This window comes from Falco biarmicus, chromosome 1 (genome assembly GCF_023638135.1).
Source record: "Falco biarmicus isolate bFalBia1 chromosome 1, bFalBia1.pri, whole genome shotgun sequence".
In the NCBI taxonomy this organism is placed as follows: Eukaryota; Metazoa; Chordata; class Aves; order Falconiformes; family Falconidae; genus Falco; species Falco biarmicus.
Genome location: NC_079288.1, coordinates 34,647,169 through 34,665,118, shown reverse-complemented (window position 1 = coordinate 34,665,118; position 17,950 = coordinate 34,647,169). Strand labels below are relative to the sequence as shown.

The 17,950-nt window shown below is 47.3% G+C and overlaps 1 protein-coding gene across 11 annotated transcripts in view; it reads left to right on the top strand.

Annotated features, from left to right (window-relative positions):
• The window catches only part of NF2 (NF2, moesin-ezrin-radixin like (MERLIN) tumor suppressor), a 49,531-nt gene that overhangs the window by 16,692 nt on the left and 14,889 nt on the right, over positions 1–17,950 (top strand). For 10 of the 11 annotated variants that reach the window (XR_008821141.1, XR_008821142.1, XM_056333939.1 and 7 more), the window contains exons 5-13: positions 2,979–3,047; positions 3,544–3,626; positions 4,323–4,398; positions 4,709–4,843; positions 7,438–7,512; positions 8,657–8,770; positions 11,233–11,355; positions 11,741–11,958; positions 13,336–13,441. Coding sequence is in view for 9 of the 11 variants with exons in the window: in XM_056333939.1 (XP_056189914.1) it covers positions 2,979–3,047; positions 3,544–3,626; positions 4,323–4,398; positions 4,709–4,843; positions 7,438–7,512; positions 8,657–8,770; positions 11,233–11,355; positions 11,741–11,958; positions 13,336–13,441 (999 nt within the window). In the remaining 2 variants the exon portion in view is untranslated. The remainder of the gene's footprint in view (positions 1–2,978; positions 3,048–3,543; positions 3,627–4,322; positions 4,399–4,708; positions 4,844–7,437; positions 7,513–8,656; positions 8,771–11,232; positions 11,356–11,740; positions 11,959–13,335; positions 13,442–17,950) is intronic. The other variant, XM_056333948.1, reaches the window with a different exon arrangement.

The following is a 17,950-nucleotide window of genomic DNA, read 5'->3' as shown; positions in this document are numbered from 1 at the left end:
TAACTCTTGGCCCTGACAGCTTCTGCTCGCGTGATCAGGAACAGGGTGTAATTTGGTACAGGACTGTTGTGCCGTCCCCTTTCTCTTCTTGCGGCTCAGCTGCTGACCTTGCGCTCAGTAGCACGCTCGGCATGCTCAATGCTCGGTCGTCTGGAGGAGGTTGTCTGGAGTCAGAGCAGTTCTGTTAACCTTGCACGTCTTGATTCCGCACAGAGATTGTGAGAAAGTGGAAGAGGGATGCCTTTTCTGATCTTTGCTAAATGTGCTTTCATGTCTGCATCAGATGTCACTTCTCCTTGCTGCCCCTCCAGGCTAGCCAGGCTCCAGGCTGGGTTTCCCCTTCTACTTTTTTTGTGGGTTTTTTGTTTGTTTGGGGTTTTTTTTCAGCAAAGGAGGAAGCTGAAAGCATATGTTTGGTATGGAACTGGGAAGAAAGATGTTGCAGGTCATTCCTTACAGTTAAATAGGATAATGATGTCCTTTCTGGACAAGAAGGCGGCCACTGAGCACAGTAATTTTGCTAATAACATGCTGATTTGCATGATTAGGGGCATAATAGCCTGACATAGCAGTGTGTTTGCATCTGATACAGCCATTTGATTGACAGCCAGGTTGGTTTGTACTGTTGTTGCACACCTACCTGCAATAACAAAGCAAGCGTGTGGGTCATAAAAATAAAAGCTTATTTATTTCTATATCATTGTGTTCGTTTGGGGAATTACTATGTGTTTTCCCCTCTAGCCCTGCATTTAAACCACCCACGCTGCTTTCAGATGTTGGAGGTGGTTCAGGTTTTAAATAGCCAGGAGAGATGTGGAATCTACCGAAAAATGCATCCCGGCAGGAAATGATGATGTCCAGGAGGTTCTTCCATTTCTTGCTTCTTAAATGCAGATCGCTGCTGTGCCGCAGCCTTCTCAGCACTTCAGATCTTTTAGCACTAGCAAAGGGCTGCTCTTTTTTTTTTTTTTTTTTTTTTTCCCTCCTTTTTTTTCCCTCCCTCAAAACAAACAATACTTGGTGTTAATAGTTTGAAGATGAACATGCTTGTGTTTATCCAGCATGATGTAAGCCAGGTGTATGAATGAGGAAAATAGAACTTCCATGTGTAACCAGGAATATTAATCAGATAGTTCAATTAGCAGGAGCCGAAATTCCACAACAGTTTTGAAGTAATGATTTAATTGAAAAGGTCTTTAAATGTATGTTTGCCAAATCGTTTGAGCCAACATATACTGCAATACTTAAGCCATTTGTTGATTTTTTACTTGTGAATAATTAATGTTCTCATCTAGACTCCCTCTTGGTACAAATATTCCTTTGGGACATGGTGATATTTTTCACCACATAAAAATCACATAATCCATACTTAGTCTTGGATATCCATGGTAGATCACAACAGAAAATAATCACGTTAATCCTATTTGCTGTTATTTTCATCACCTAAAAATGATTTATTTTCTGCGTTTCCAAGGTTATTGGAGTTGTTTCCTTTGCCAGTACCATGTTTTTATTACTGTTCCCTTTTGATGTGGGTTCAAGGGATGTGTACCTGCAATGCGCTGCTTTCAGAGGAGCTCCAATCTGTAGACCTTGGAAGACAGACAGTTGCTGCTGCTCAGCACCCTCCAGAATGAAATCCATGGTGGTTTTGTTATATTAATTGAAGTCTGAGTCAGTGTTGATTGTTGCATGCTTCCTTTGCATCTGCATTGGCTCCAAATCAATATTTGCGTCTTTAATCCCTGCTTGTCATCTATGAAACATTGCTTGCTGGGCTGTGGAGAGGATGTATGCATAGACTCTTGATGCTGGGCTCTTGTTTTGGTGTACAACGTGATGGTTCTGCCATTAAAAGGAAGCTGATAGGGAAAGCTTGCTGACTTACTACATGACCACCATGTGTGTTTTGGTCTTGGTTTTAAAAATTGTCACCGTTTTGTACTTCCTGAGCTGAGGTTCTTCAGAAAAGCAGGGAGGGAAGGGCTGCCTCCCTTGCAAAATGAGTGACTTGAGCAAACGTTGCCATGTCTTTTGTAATTGGGTAATGTCACTGCAGAAGTCCTGTTTGCCAGGTGAATGAAAATCGCAGTGTTTCATGTACGTGCCTCACATCCATCATCCTCCTCTCTTGAACTTGCTAGGTTATTTGAGGTGCTGTTTTCTGGCAGTTTCCTGCCCTCTTAGGCTGTACAGGAGGTAAATTCATTTTCACATGCACTGCAGGGACACTCAGCTTTTCAATCTGTTAAAATGACTGAGAAATAAAACTGCTTATTGTATGCTGCTCAAAAAGATGTAAATCTAAACAAATACTAGTAATTACTGGAGGCACTTAAATCTGAATTGGATTCCATGATCCAGTTGCGCAACAGACCCTCCGGCAGAAAAGCTGACACCTGTCTGAGGTGAGTCTGTCAAACTCCTGTAATTTTTTTATGTATTTGTTCATTAGGGTGGTGAGTAGCAACAGAGAAACAGCCATCTGCCTCACCTGAATTACTGGTATCGATCAGGGGACAGGTCTCTGTCTATATCTTGACTCTCTTTCCCACTGTCGGTGGGACAGCAAGGACATCTCAGCTATAGAGTGAGTCTTTCCCTGTGTCGGAGGAAGTGTTTGCTGGGCATGCTAATTAGAGCAGAATAGAATCATTCAGTTGGAAGGGACCTACGGTGATCAACTAGCCCAACTGGTGGTAGATGTCAGCTGGTGGTGGGAAGTTTTGTTCTGCTTCCAACTTCTGCGGCATAGCAGGAGGAGGATGTTAGTTTCTATTAGCAATCAAATAACAAAGAAAATACAGTTGTTAGATCTACCGAGCAGCATATGTTCAGTGCTCTAACAGGTTGTGATGTGGAGGCTGTAAGCAGCCTGCATTTGCTGTCTCCCCAAGGGGAGGAGGTGTAAGGGTGAAGACTTTACTTGCCCCTGTTGTTAACATGGGGTGGGCCATGGTGTCTGTGCTTCTTTTCAGTATGGTGATTATGATCCCAACGTCCACAAGCGAGGCTTCTTGGCGCAGGAGGAGTTGCTTCCAAAGCGGGTAAGGAGCTCGGCTGGGTGGAGGATTAGGTTTCCAAGCCTGCTGGTATTTTGGGCAAGAGAGCCCTTTGCAGACAGGGTTTCTGTGGGACTGCCTGAGCCGATGCACCCTGCTTTGTTTTCCTTGGGCTTCCTTACCAAGGCAGACAGTATGAAGAGGTGTATCGAGGGAGGAAAATTCAATCTCTGTGTGACATTTTAACAAAAACAGAAGCAAGTGTATTCTTTCTTTTCATGGTTTCATCCTACCTGCATCTCCTCAGGGTGGCCTGGGGACAGTTTGCCTGTGCTGTGTGATTGGGAGGGCTGAGTGAGCGCTGGGTGATCGCAGGGTGTGGGGCTGAGCGTGCCCTGCTGAGAGTCACCTGTCTTGAGGTTGGATGTGGTGCTGGGGAGGGGATGCTTGGGGCTCAGGTGTTCCTGGCTTGCTTGCTGGCTAAGGAGACTGTGACAAGAGCAGCAGTATGACCTGGTCTCTGTCTCTCCACCTATCTCAGGTAATAAACCTGTACCAAATGACTCCAGAGATGTGGGAGGAAAGGATAACAGCCTGGTATGCAGAACATCGAGGCAGAGCAAGGTGAGTGTGTGCTGCAGTGGTGGGTCAAGGTCAGTCCCCTCGCTGCAAGAGTCACAAGGGTTTGGGGAGCTTGGACAGGTGATGGATGAGCTCTACTGACAGCAGGATTAATCCCAGCTCACCTCTGCAGCAGTCTCATGACGGGCAAAGGGCTTGCTTTGATTGCTCTGCATCTGCCCTGCCTGTCCCCTTGTCACTGACAGGGTCCTCGAGAGGTTTTAGGACTGATGCTCAGTAAGGGACCACCTGCAGCAGGGCAGGGAGGCCGGCAGCCTGCCTAGAGGGTCAGGGTGCTTTTTGGGCCAGGAAAAGAAATGCAGATTCAGACTGGGGAGGTGTACCGCTGCCTTGGGTGGTAAAATGCTCCTTGTGGGGGATAAGTCTAAAGCCAGATGGATCTGAAACAGGGGCCTCCCAGCCAGGGATTGCCTATTTATGCTTAAGGGACTGGGAGATGGAGAAAGCAAGGCTTGAAATGCTAGGCAGGCATCAGCAGCCATTAAGATGCTGGCAAGCTGCAGAGTGGGATTTGCTGTTGGACTTTATTGATCCTGCCAGCAAAGACAGGATTGACCTGTGTGATAGAGACAGTCCAGGCTTCAAAGCCTTGTGAGTACTTAGGATCAGAAAGAGCAACCATTCCCCTCTCCCTGATTCTACCAAACATTGTAACACTGGCCTTTTTTTGTCTGACAGAGATGAAGCTGAAATGGAGTATCTGAAGATAGCTCAGGACCTGGAGATGTATGGAGTGAACTATTTTGCGATTAGGGTGAGTGCAGATTGTGGGTCGTGTTTTCTTGCCGGCATAGCTCTTGTGTTAGTCCTCATCTTTTGTGTTGCTGTGAGATTGGATGAGTGGAGCCTTCGAGAGCCAGCAGACCTGTGAGGTGGCTGCAGTGTGTTGGTGAGAGTCCTGCTGCAGTGTGTTTCATTGCTGGCTGCCGGGGAGGGAGAAGCTCTTCTAACATGCAGTGCTGGTGGGTCACTGCTCAGGGCTGGTTGGTGAAACCAGCAATGGTTCATGTCAGACCCTCTGAGTGGAATAAAAGGGTTTTCTGTGCTTTTCTTTTCTCCTGTAGAATAAAAAAGGCACTGAACTGCTCCTTGGAGTTGATGCCTTGGGTCTCCACATTTATGATCCAGACAACAGGTTGACTCCTAAAATCTCCTTCCCGTGGAACGAGATCCGAAATATCTCATACAGTGATAAAGAGGTATGGATACATCTGCCCTCTTCCCTGAGGGCAGTAAGAACAGAATTGCAGTTTAAAATGATTTCTCTTGGCTTCTGCTGCGCTTGCTATCACCAGCTTAGCTAAAGGCAGCTCATCTTCTGCAATTGAAACTTCAATTCCTAGCCTTTCTGAAACTTTCCAGGAGTGGGCGTACAAGGGGTCAACTGGGAGCTATTCTACTCTTTGGTTTTAGAATACGTTCAAACTCTGTGTAATTTTTTCAAAAAACCCAAAATTGCTGTTGATATGCTTAGCCCAAATATCAGAGTTCAGCAGCTGAGATCTCAGCTTTGCTGTAGATATTGCGGTACATATTACTGTGTATATGTACTGTATTATGAAATACAGTGAGGTATATGCCTGGTGAGAAGAGCTCTTGCCGTATCATTACATCATCTTGAGTTTTCAGGCTGCTGGGCTTGACATAACAGCTTGAATCTCTTTAGGAAGATGAGTAATTTAAGCCCACTATTTGACAGATATTTATTAAATCCAGAGCATAAATACGAATCTTCTGAATTGTTGGCCACCAAACCTAGTTGAGAACAGCAGTAAAATTGGCTGTGGAGGGGGAACTGATTGGCTCAATATTCAGTCTGAGAGAGCTGCTCAAAGAAACCACCTGCCTTCATGGTAAGGAAGAAAATTAACTTCTTAATTAAAAACTGTTTTCTAATCTAAACATGCTATTGATCAGGGTAAAAGCTAAAGGTTTCTCATCAGCTGCATTTATTGCATGTCTTGTGAAGTTTTATAAGTAGTAAGGCTGTGTTGGAATTCTCTTCACTTGTTCTAGTCCTTAAAAATAAAGAGCTTTGCAGCTCTAAAAAACAGCCCAGCACTTAGCGACTTTCGAGGGCTTTCCTGCCCGTGACAGATGAGTGCGGTGGAAGCTGGTCAGGCGTTGTCTCAGAAATCTGGGGACTGAAGCCTCTGTAACCAGGCCTTGACACAAGACTGTAATACAGCTTTCTCTTGGGGGAAAGGACTGCCACCTTCCATCAGGTCAATTATCTGTGTAACGAGAGGACCACAAGTAGCCCTGACGTGATAGTAAACAGGCTTAATAGCTGGGTATGACAGCTACGTCAACACAACAGAGGGGTTTAATCCGTCGTAACAAAGATTGACTGTTTACGTGGAGCAAAATTCCTCTCCTGACATATTTCTGCTGTTGCTTTCAACGTCTGGTGGGGGTTCTGCTGGAGCCAGAGTCCAGGGACGTTCACGCACGTCTGCCTGTGTGAAAGCCTTAAAAGATTGGTTCTTAAACTGACAAAACAAAACACTGCCAGGGCGAGTTCTGCTGAGCCCTTTTCAGGCAGTACAATGTATTGACAAATAGACCTACTTTAATGGACACAGACTGCCTGCTCGAGCACTATCTCTTCAGCTGGTTATTTTTGTAGCGTGTGGGGGAGTGATGGAATATATGCATGCCTTCTAAAAAATGCGGTGTTGCAGAGCACTCCATCTCTTCCAATACCCTTTTGTTAGTTCAGAGTCTTCTGTTTGTCCAGGGACTGTATTACCATAGCTCCGTAGTTTGGCAATACCACCTGTATTCTCTTGAGAAGACCCACTGTGGAAAAGCTCTTTGGAGAGCGTAAACCCAGGCTATGGTTAGAGCTGTTTGGTTGGCACATGGAGTATAAATACAAGCTAGAGCAAAGGAGTTGTTTCGAATCGCGGAGCAGTCTTGTGACACGGCTGATTTCTGGCGAACAAAATGTATGGAGAATCCTTTTGGGGAGCCCTTGCGAGTGGAGGTGTCAATGGGAAGGGCAGCAGCTCCTGTGTTCCTAATGCAACCCTTCTGCCCATCCACCAGGCAGCTGAGCTGGTTCTTCCTCTGTTCACAAGTGTGAGTTTCTGCTGTAGGTTCTCTGTTCTCCACACCTGCCAGGGGAGCTTGAAAGGAGGTTGTAGTGAGGTGGGCGTCAGTCTCTTCTCCCAGGTAACAAGCAACAGGATGAGATGAAATGGCCTCAGGTTGTGCCAGGGAGGTTTACATTGGATATTAGGAAAAATTTCTTCGCCAAAAGGATTGTCAAACATTGGGACAGGCTGCCCAGGGAAGTGGTGGAGTCACCATCCCTGGAGGTATTTAAGAGATGTGTAGATGTGGCACTTAGGGACATGGTTTAGTGGTGGACTTGGCAGTGCTGGGTTAATGGTTGGACTCAATGATCTTAAAGGTCTTTTCCAACCTAAATGAGCCTATGATTCTATGGTTCTGTCTTCCCTTGGGAGGTGCTGAGCTCTCTCTGCCCTCTGCAAGGTGCTCTGCAGAGGACACTGGCTGTCTGGCATTGCGGTCTGTAGGTAGACAGCATTCACATTGCTTCTGTGGCGCTCACATTCTTCTGACTGGAGGAACAGTTGTCTCCTTGGTTGCTTTTGATACTAGTTCTCTTGCTTGGCTAAAAGCCATGGGGACGGCTCGCAGCCTTGTTTGTCTGACACTGCTGACCTCCTCTGAGCCAAAGCTTTCAGTAAGACTTTTATAGCTGCATTTTTATTAAATGTACCACTCTCTGATAACTGTCTCCCTCTTTATTTTTTCCTTTCAGTTTACGATTAAGCCATTGGACAAAAAGATTGATGTTTTTAAATTCAATTCATCAAAGCTGCGTGTGAATAAGCTGGTAAGTCTACAGACAGAGTAATTTTTATTGCCTGCAGCAGTAGTTTCTGCGGGCAGTACAAGACGATGTTCTTTTGGAGCTTTTTCTTTGAGCAGTCGGAGGGAGCATGCTGGCCTGGCTGGACCATAGATGTGATTTGGTATAGCAGTTACTACTTGGTCACAGCCTATAGAAGAGAAGGGGGAAGCTCAAGTCAAGCTCCTTCAGAGAAGCTCTCCCACCTCTCCACGGTTAAGTGGCATGAGGGATGTTTGCTGTCCTGGTTATAGGCTGTCCTGTACTTCCCGTGCTGTAGGAAAGGGGCACTTCCTGACAAAGGTCTCATTCACTGCACTCATCAGGTTCCTGGTGCTGAAGCTCCTCTTGACTCCAGAGGAGTGATTTGTGACTTGTGAAATGGAAGACAGGCATGTGAATCAGTCCTTTAGAAAAGAACCCAAGTTTAGAGACCTGCTTTTATTGCTGAAAAGAACTTTCACTCCTCTGTCTATCCACCCCTTTGCTAACCTTCCTCTAGCATTGCCACCTTCCTTGATCTCCTTGAGTACCAGAGGAAGCCACACTGGTGCTTAAAATGCTTCAGCAAAGGTATCTGAAAATGTCCAAGGAAGTTTTTGATAAATCTTCTGTTTGTCCAAGATGGAAAGTGATTTTCTTTTAGTATGTGGTGGAGTTGTTTTGGTTTTGGTTGGTTTTGGTTTTTTTTAATCTCCGTGCTTTAAACATGCAGCTGGGAGAAGGTACAAGTTCATCTTGAACCTAAAGAAAGGAGGCAGTGAGAACCAGGGAACCGATCAGAGCTGTAGAAGTCTTTGTTTCATGATTTGGCCTAAAGCCTTTTTAGGGCAGGTATAAAACTTGCCAGAACCGTGCTGTGCTGGATGCACAGAAAACAGAAAATTGGTCTCTGCAAATAGCTGATAGCCCAGGAGCTGGCATTTGGTGTGGGACTTGGCTGTGCCTTGGCTCCCTGCCCCTCATATGGGTATGAGAGCTCACAGGGTTTGAGATCAGTGAGTGGAAGTGCTTACAAGCACCAAACAAAAAGCAGTTTTACTGTTCTTGTGTGTCAAGAATACAAACTACCTCATCATCATCATGTGTACAGCTGTTTCTCTCCGCTCTTCACCCTTGACTGGAATAGATTCTTCAGCTGTGTATTGGAAACCACGACCTCTTCATGAGGAGGAGAAAGGCAGACTCGTTGGAGGTCCAGCAGATGAAAGCACAGGCCAGGGAGGAGAAAGCCAGGAAGCAGGTGAGAGATATCTCGCATAACTAGACCATGAGACAAAATCAGAAAAGCAGATGAGCTTGGGATGGAACAGTCTCCAGAGTGACATGAAGCACACAGAGCAGCTTTGAGGGATGGTCCAGCTGAACATCTCTTTTTTTAGTAGCCTGCTCCAACCTTGCCAGTCATTCTCAACTTGGCTCTGCAGACTGATGGCAGACTAGCAGCCCAAGCTCAGCCCCCACACTCGGGAACAAAACTGGGAGGATGAGAGGAAAGAGCCGATCTGAGTGTCCTACAAGGCTGTGTGCTTCTTCCCTGCCTTGGTTTATGCTTGGGCTCCGAAGCTGGAAAGTTGTTGTATGTTGGGGTAGTTGCTTGTAATTAGAGCAGGGACTGTGAGGGGGAGCTATGCTTTGCTGTGGTTCTTTGCCTCATTTTCTAATTACATGGTGATGGAATGCACACTGACATTTCGGGGTATGCAGCCTGCATGCTAATTCGGTGCTGGCCTCCTTTATCTGCTGCAGGTCAGCCCAAGCAGTGAAAACAGCTCTTTGGAGGCAGCAGTGTGTAGCCGATGAGCATATATCAGCAAATTGGATTGTATGAATCATTGTTTTCTGCTCGTAGACCTTTTCTACTCACCGAAACCCACACAGCTAATCTGAGTACTGGTGCTTAGAATATAAATGTCCCTTTTGCAATAAAGCCACTAGATAGCAGCAGAAGAAACCAAACCACTTGCACCTAGGAGGGCCTTATGCTCAAGGGACTGCCAAGTTAATTTATTCACAGAATGGTCAGGGTTGGAAGAGACCTATGGAGACCATCTAGCCCAACCCCCTGCTAAAGCAGGTTCACCTAGAGCATGTCCACAGAGGTGCCTGCTTGGTGTTGAGGTGCTCAGCTGACCTGGAGATGTGTCATGGCTTGTCTTGCAGGCACCTCCTGAAGCAGTTCTCCTTCCTGTAGCTTGTGGGATGGCAGGAGAGGACAGGACATGAGACACTTCGAGGGTAAACAGGCCAGCTCCTCTGGGGAAGGGGGGCTTCTTGCTTCCCACAGGGATTCCCCTAGTCAGTAAGGAGTTGACATTAGTAGAGCAAAAGGTCTTTTTGGAAGGAGCAATGTGGTGTCCAAGTGCCAGTGGCTTCAGGGACAGGTTTTACAGTCTTGTGAGTTTTTGATATATTTGAATAATGCCAGCAAGACCTGAGACCCTGTGCTTACTTGAGCTGCTGGGAGAGGTGAGGGTGCTAAGAGTGAGCAGAAGCTTATTGCTTTGTGTGAGCTCTCAAATCCAGAGCCCTAGTGCTCTACAGAAAAGTTCAGGCTTCTGCTTGGGTTGGCGGTCCTCTCCTGAGCTAGCCACTGTGCTTTCTCATCTGCTCTCTCCTCCCTCCCCAGGAACCACAGTTTTTAACTGGTTCCGGGTAATCCTTTTATCTTGGGAATTCTTCTTAATGGAAGTCCTGAGTGGGATGCAGATTGTAATGATAATTAATGAGGGGAACCTTTAATAGAAAGAAGCGGAGCCGTTACAGCGGTGGGCGTCCTGCTTTCAGAACACAGTTGGTGTCCAAGGAGCAGAGAAATGCGCCTTGTCGCACTTATTTCCCTTATTAAACCCAGCAGGTGGCCTGTGCAATGCTGTGAGTCCTCACTGCAGTGTGGATATTTATAATGCACCCATCTCTGTCATACTGGAGTGCTTAAACTTGGTGTGTTAATTAGCTCGATGGCTCCCTTTGGGCGCTTGGCTGGCAGAGAGGCAGTTGTTGGGCATGCTCTGTCTGCACAGCACTCTCAGCATCTTCTGGGAAGAGGTAGCAGATTCGGGTGGGTTGTCTCAGCATAGCTTGGATCTTCCCATCCTGGAGAAGCATTGCTATTTCCTGCAGGCTGAGCTGCAGGGAGAGAGTTTATTGTATCTAGGAATTGATTGAGGTGGTCGGACTCTGTGTGACCTCCCCTATAAATGAGTAGAAGTGAAGTTTCCAGCATGCTGGGTTAGATGTCTGATCAAAAGCAGCAGCTATCCACATTTTTCAAACACCTGCCTGTGCTGTGTATATATTTGGTGTTTTGGAGATGCCCTCAGACTGCCCTTAAGCTCAGTCTTGCTGTAAGAAACTCTAGGCATAGCTGGAGCTCTTGGGACCCTACTTGTCTGAGTCTGCCCTGTGAGTCAGCGTAGGAGGGTACTGTCTGGGGATGTAATCACCTGCAAGCAGCTTGTGCAGCAGTGCTGTGGTTAACAGCCTGGTCAGAGGATAGGAGATTGTCTCAGGAATGGCACTTCTCAAGGGAGCAGGTTGCATCAGGTCACCAAGTTTAGTGAAGCTCCCCATCTTGATAAACACAGAGGAAGCAGTAGTGCAGTCCTGTACTCTAACCCCCATGTAGTGACCCTTCCCTACCCTATGGAAAGCTTTTCTAACGTGTATTATTTCTCCTCGCTTTCCCCAATACCTTTTTCCTAGATGGAGCGGCAGCGCCTGGCCCGAGAGAAGCAAATGAGGGAAGAAGCTGAGAGGACAAGGGATGAGCTGGAGAGAAGGTTGATGCAGTTAAAGGAAGAGGCAACAATGGCCAACGAGGCTCTGGTAGGTCTCTGGCAGGTTGTTTCCCGAGGCACTGCAGCTGTTCCTCACTCTTTCGACGGCTGAAGTGTTTTAGGAGGCACACTGTGACTGTCCTATGGCTATTCTCAAACTGCTGGTGGTGGACGGTGATCAGGAGGCTGGGTGGAGTTGATTTCATCTGGCTGGTCTGCTGTGGGAGGAGCACAGAGGAGGAGGAATTTGGGATAGAGCCTGGGCACATCCAGGTCTTGGCTGCAGAAGGTTGCAGGCTTTCATGGAAGGGGGGGACTCTATGGGCCGTGGCAGCCATGTGGAGTGAGCAGCTCGGAGCCTTGCTCCAGGGGTTGTAAGCACATTTAGGGAGACATTCATTGCGCTCAATGGCTTCATGTGCCTTAATTTTCAGATGAGGTCTGAAGAGACAGCAGACTTGCTGGCTGAGAAGGCTCAGATCACGGAGGAGGAGGCCAAGCTCCTGGCTCAGAAAGCAGCTGAGGCTGAACAGGAGATGCAGCGAATCAAAGCCACGGCCATCCGGACGGAGGAGGAGAAGCGGCTGATGGAACAGAAGGTGCTAGAGGCAGAGATGTTGGCACTGAAAATGGCGGAGGAGTCGGAGAGGAGGTCAGAGGGTACAACCTTGCAGCTGCCTCTGCTTTGCTTTCCAACCCCCTTCTGACTTAGCTGAAAGACTGGCTCACACCTTGGGTTAGTCCAGCGGTTTGCAGTGAGCCCTTGGCCTCCCATGCACGTATAACAGCACATGGCCTCAAGGCTGAGCTGGTTTCTCTCTCCATGTCGCTGTTTGCCACAGCTGGCTGTCCCTGAGTAGGAAATGGTGCTGGTAAAGCAGTGGTGGCCCTGATCTTTCCCTGGATTGAAGCTGGAGACCCTTCTCTGAAGCCTTCTCTGGGAGAGATACTGTGGTGAGAGCAGCAGGGAAAGGGGCTGTCAGGTAGCAGGGGAGAAAGTACTGTGGTTCTCGGCACTCTGCTTTCTATGCATCTCATGCCCTGACAGCAGGAGCAGAAGCCAGCTCTACTTTTGGGTTATTTCTGCAAACACCCACTGCATCCCCCAAAGTATTTGACAAAACGCCTGGGGCTTTTTTTTAATTCTGGATGGTAGATCTACATTCCCTAGTCTCTCTTTATTCCTCTGTTTACCTTTCAGTTGTTTAGTTCTCTTTACCCGGTGTGAGGTTTCTGTTTTGGGTTAGCCTTAAAGTCTCACTAACTCCTGGACTCCTTGCTTCTTGTTAAAACTCGTGTTTCCATCCTCTTGATACCAGAGCCCAGGTTCCATGGTGCATTTGGTAGTGAGCAAGTAAAGGATCGTTTGTGTTTCCTTCCAACTGATTAGTCTTTTCCATGTGAGAGGTTGCTTGGTGTCAGTTCTTCTGCTGGGATGAACGCAGCCCTCGTCCATCTCTTTTTGCCTTGGTTTCTATCTTGTGAAGTCTTCACTCAAATTTCAGTCCAGCAGAGAAAGCATCCTTCCCTCCTTTGGCTTCCTCTGGGGGTGGTCCTTGAGCCTCACGGGTAACAAAACTAGTCCTAGAATTGTTGGGCCATGCAAGTAGGCAAAGCTGTGCAATCTTGGGTGCTTTTTTTTCTTTTTGAATGTAGTAAGTAATTGTTAGTAGAGGCTTACTTGTCAGAAAACTGCCTCTCCTGCTGTAAGTCTGAGCTTAACTTTTGAAGTTGTTCTCCCCGTCCTGGTGACTTAGCGTGCTTCTCCAGCCCTGAGCCATGCTCACTGATGCTCACACAGAGTCCGTGTCAGAGCTGCCCTTCTATGGCTTGGGGTTTTGTGCTAATTAAAACATCCCCATGTCAGAGGGTTCTGGCATTTCCCTTGCTTAAATGATTTCGTAGTTTAGCTCCTGTTGCAGGACAAATCTTGACCTGTTCCACACCTATGCTGTAATCCTGCTTCTCCCATCTTCTCATTCCTCTCAACTTCAATCTGATATTTGCCATTTGCTGTTTTTCTTTGTAGGGCAAAGGAGGCTGATCAACTAAAGCAAGACCTTCAGGAGGCTCGTGAGTCTGAGCGGAGGGCAAAGCAGAAGCTTTTGGAGATCACCAGCAAGTCGTCCTACACAGTAAGAGCAATCTGTATTGTAGTCCCTAGTTCCTAGCCCATAAATGTGCCTTCCTCTGTAGCCTGGAGGAGCCTTGTATCTCCATCCCAGCCATGGAGGGGTATGAGCTGTCTCACTGCATTGTTTAGCAGCTGTTTAGAAATGCTTAGCAGTGCTTGCCCTTTTCATCCAGGCACCCCATCCAGCAGAAGATCACTTTGCTCTTTCCCACACACACACTCACCCTGCCTCACACTACAAGAGCAAGGGAGCTGCTGGTGAAATTAAAGGCAGCAAATTTTAAACCAATTTAGCAACTATGTCAGAGCCACGCTTTGCTGGCACATGTGGAGTGTACCAACTCAGCAATAGCCTTTAGAACAGCGTTAAATACTTACAAAACAGAGGATGTCCTTTTTCTTGTTATCTTGTTGGGATAAACATTGTTCAGAACCTGTAAATTCATTCTTTGGGCATAAACTGGACGTTGTGCCTCGGTGTGGTGGAAAAAATCTTCCTTGAAAGGAAGATTACTCCATAATTGCCCATTAAAAGGATTTCACACCTTCCTCTAAAGCATCTGGTCCCAGTTGCTGCCGGGGACTGAAATGCCAGACTAAATGACCGTTGCTCCAATCTGCCTGGCAGTTCCTTTCCTCCACTCCTCTAATTGTGCTGCAGGGCCTGCAAAACCCATCAAGTGCTCTCCTCCCTGCAGCTCACACCTGCCACAGTCGCCAGTTCGGCTGCCTTGCTGTACTGAGGGAGGGAAGAGGGAAGAGCTCGACAGTTTCAGGAATAGACTCAACAGACGTACATGGGAGTTATCGACCCACCCAGTACTGAAATTTTAATTTGTACATGCAGGCTCCTTCCTGCCTCCTTTGGAAACTTTTGAGGAGCAGATTGAAGAGGACTTGAGATGAAGTAACTTTTTATCCCGATTCTCTGAAGTTGCCTGCAAAAATGTTCAGAAGCTTTTAAAAATAGCAGTGATGGAAAATAGTCAGGTGCTCTTAGCTATGGGGGACACTCAGTGAAGTGCTAGCTACCTCAATGCTCGGTAAAGCTTAGCTTTGGAGTGCTCCTTGTTTTACAAGTCACTAGCATTCTGGGATCCACTAGTTCTTTAATTGTGGGTTTAACTTGTGCACAGGGTGGAGTGTCCTCATTGAAACTCTTACTGCATGGCTACAACAGCCCCATGTTGATGTTTGGGCAGCTCTTACACATCCATGTTCCCTTGTGTTGCTGTGTCCACCCTTAGACTGGCAGAACCCCAGCTAACAAGCCTTTCTGCATAAATCCCTGTGCCTGTGCTGGTGAGCAGCCCCGTGGCTGTGTTCCTGCCTGCGGAGTTAAAGGCTCATTAGTAGGAATGTTGTAGGATTGCATGGAGCACAGCTCCACCCCTCCAGCTGCATCTGCCTGGAGGCAATCCACGAAGAACTGCCACCTCCAGACACATGGTACTGGTGTCCTCTCCTTTCCCTAAAGAGCCTTGGCCTTCCTGACATGGCTGCCCATGCCAGGAGGGAAGGGAACATGCTTTTTTCCTCCCCAGTTAGGTGGCAGGGTCCCCTCACGAAGCTGCCGCTCCGCTCCTCCTGCCCCTCTCGGAGCCCTGGGCGGAGCGCCACGCTGCACAGACTCGATGGCTGTTGTTTTCCAAGGTCAGGAGGAGGCAGGTGTGACTGTTGTGCCCATATCCAGGTGATGACACCTTGCCAGGCTGTTCCATGCCCTGTTACACCTGCCTTGCTTCTCCCTTCCCCTGTGGCCTCTCTCATGGCTCGGCTGCATGTGTGTTTGGGGCAGATGAGTGAGTTGTGCTGAGATCCTGTTCTTGCGTACCACTGGAAAGAGCTGGATTTGGGCGAGCCTGCGTCCCCTGCCAGCACAGGGAGGCACCCGGTGGGCGAGCACAGCCCAAGGGATGGAATGAGCCCAGGGTGGCCTGAGGCGTGAAGCAGTATCAAAAGCTGCATGTCCCTCAGGTGAATGGCAGCTCTGCCGAACGCTGCAGGATTCCAGCTCCTCTCTTCTTTAACGAGGGTGTAACACTGAGCTTGTGCTTTTCTGTGGTCCCAGGGCTTGTACTGTATTGTCCCTAGGCAGGATGGCCCTCTGGGGGAGCAAGAGCAGGAGAGGAAGCAGGGAGTGGATGGATATAGAATCATAGAATCATTTAGCTTGGAAAGGACCCTTGAGATCATTAAGTGCAACTGTTAACCTAACTCTGTGTTGCAGAAAAGGCAAGAAACAGTTCACTTTTTTATAAAAAAAAAAAAAAACACTTTCCAGTCTCCAATCCTTGTCCTTTAAAGCTTGTTTTGGTCTTTTTAGTCCTTAAAGCCCAAGCTGCTTTTGTCATGTGACTGGTAGGTGATGCATGAGAAATAAGACATGAATCTGAGTGTCAGGGCTAAGAGAACAGTTCATTCTTTACTGACTCGGCAACGGCTCTTTGCCTCCTCCATCGCCCTTCAGGTACCACTCATGGCAAAACCGAAGACAATCATCTCTGCTCTGATTCTTCTGAAATAGTGAGTGGCTGTCTTGGGCTCACCCAAATTCTTGAGCATCGAAGTAAAGGCAGTGCCAGCAACAGGAGGAGCTCTTCCTGTGGGGGAACCCTCATGATGTGACTTGCTCTGTGCTCCCACCGTATCATCTGTCTCACTTGCTCTGTGCTCCAGAGAGATGACCACTGTCAGTGCGGTGCTTGCCTCTATTAACAGCAGAAAATTGCTTTAATGCGGTAACAGGGTTACGCAGTTTGTTCCACGTGAGGAAATACATAAGGGAAAAGGTCTGTGTCCCCTTTATCACCACATGTCCCCTGGATTAAAAATCTCTGCACCTTCTGCAAGACTTGCTCAGGATTATTGCAAATAGCAAGGAAATGTTTTGCTGCAGATATTAAGCTTGTGCCTTTGAAGGCCTTCAGCATGGTCTTTCTTTGCTCTTTTCTTACTCTTCCTCACTGGGGCTGCTCTCTAACTTTTTTTTTTTTTTTTTTTTTTTTTTTTTTTTTTTTTTTTTGTTGCTTCATGAAAGAGTGGTGCAGAGGAAAGGCAAGGAAGCAGCCGTAGTAACCCTGACAAATTGGCATCAGGACTTAATGATTGCAGCAACTGAAATTCCTACTCAACTGTTACTGCTGCTGTTTGGGTGGGTTTTTTTTAAACAAAAACCAAGAAGCTTGTGCTGAAAAAAATGCTAAAGGTTGTTTGAAGGCCAGCAGGCTGGTTCTGATCATCCTGGCTCCCCTGCACAGCAGAGATTGTAGAACCTCATGTGGGAAGGGCTTTGTGAACACCTGTGTGCCTTACAGGGAAGGGACTTGAATGTCAATGGGATGCAGGTATTTAAATCAGTTAAGTGGTTCAGCAGACCTGTCCCCTTTCCTTCGAGACTGGAATTTAGGTACTGGGCTGTCCCTTTTCAGTGCCTGCTCCAGAATTAATTCAGCTGTGTTCTGCGCTAGCAGCAATCACAAAGGAGAGTAAGAAATCGTGTTTTCTTGTTGTGTGATTCTAACTTACCTGTAATGCTCCAGCCAGGCCAAGCAATGCAGTTTCGCCTGCTGACTTGTTTATGCTTGTATTAGGTGTTTGCATTCCAGCTTTGCCTCTACAGGGTGAATGAAAAGTCATCCCTCTCAGGTTTGTCCAGCCGAGGAGTGAGCAGGGGACGAGCCCTGGCTGTTTGTGAATTCCAGGCTGGTGGTGAGGGAAGAAGCAGGTTATTGTGCAGAGTAAATCTGTCATGGCCCTGGTGCTAGCAGTTCTTATAGAAGCAGAGCTAGCTGCAAACAATCCCTGGAGTATCCCAAATAGGAGAAATGAGGGAAAGAAATAACCAGCTGAAACTAGAGATCTCATCTGTTGGAGTAGGTACCCTAGAACCATCCCACCAGCTTTTGGTGTGTGCTGCCAGAGCAGCTTGTCTCTGCAGCACCATCTCCCACCATCCCCCCAGTCCAGGCTGGTATGTGCACGTTGTTTTCCTTACAGGAATCCTGTAAAGCAAGAAGGAGCATCTAGCAGAGAGGCGGGTGACCTCTTGTACACTAGGCTGGATTTCTCATGTCCGAAATGAGGGCTGAGCACGCTGGCAGTGGTTCTGACTCAGGTCCACGCGTGCAGTCTGCCATCTGAAGCTGCTGTACCATTGTTGACGTATGTTGCTACTTGCCACCTTGCGTAATCGATGGCAAGAGCAGAGTGATGATTTGAGTCAGGATGCTTTTCCTTTGCTGGTAATGAGCCCGTTTATTATAGGTGTGACAGAATTTTTGACTGAGAGAAAGGTCATTTTTTAAGGGGAAGATAAAATCTGAGGGCCTGGCAGTGTGTCTCAGTGGGGGGTATCACAGTCACAGCATTTCGCAGGAGGAAGAAAGTCACAAATCCTTGCTCAAGTGCGATATGAGTGACTCCCTATGTTATCGCTGCACTTCCAACTGAATCTAGCAGTGGTTCCTAAACACTTGGAACTGTAAATTACGGCACAGATAAAAATGTA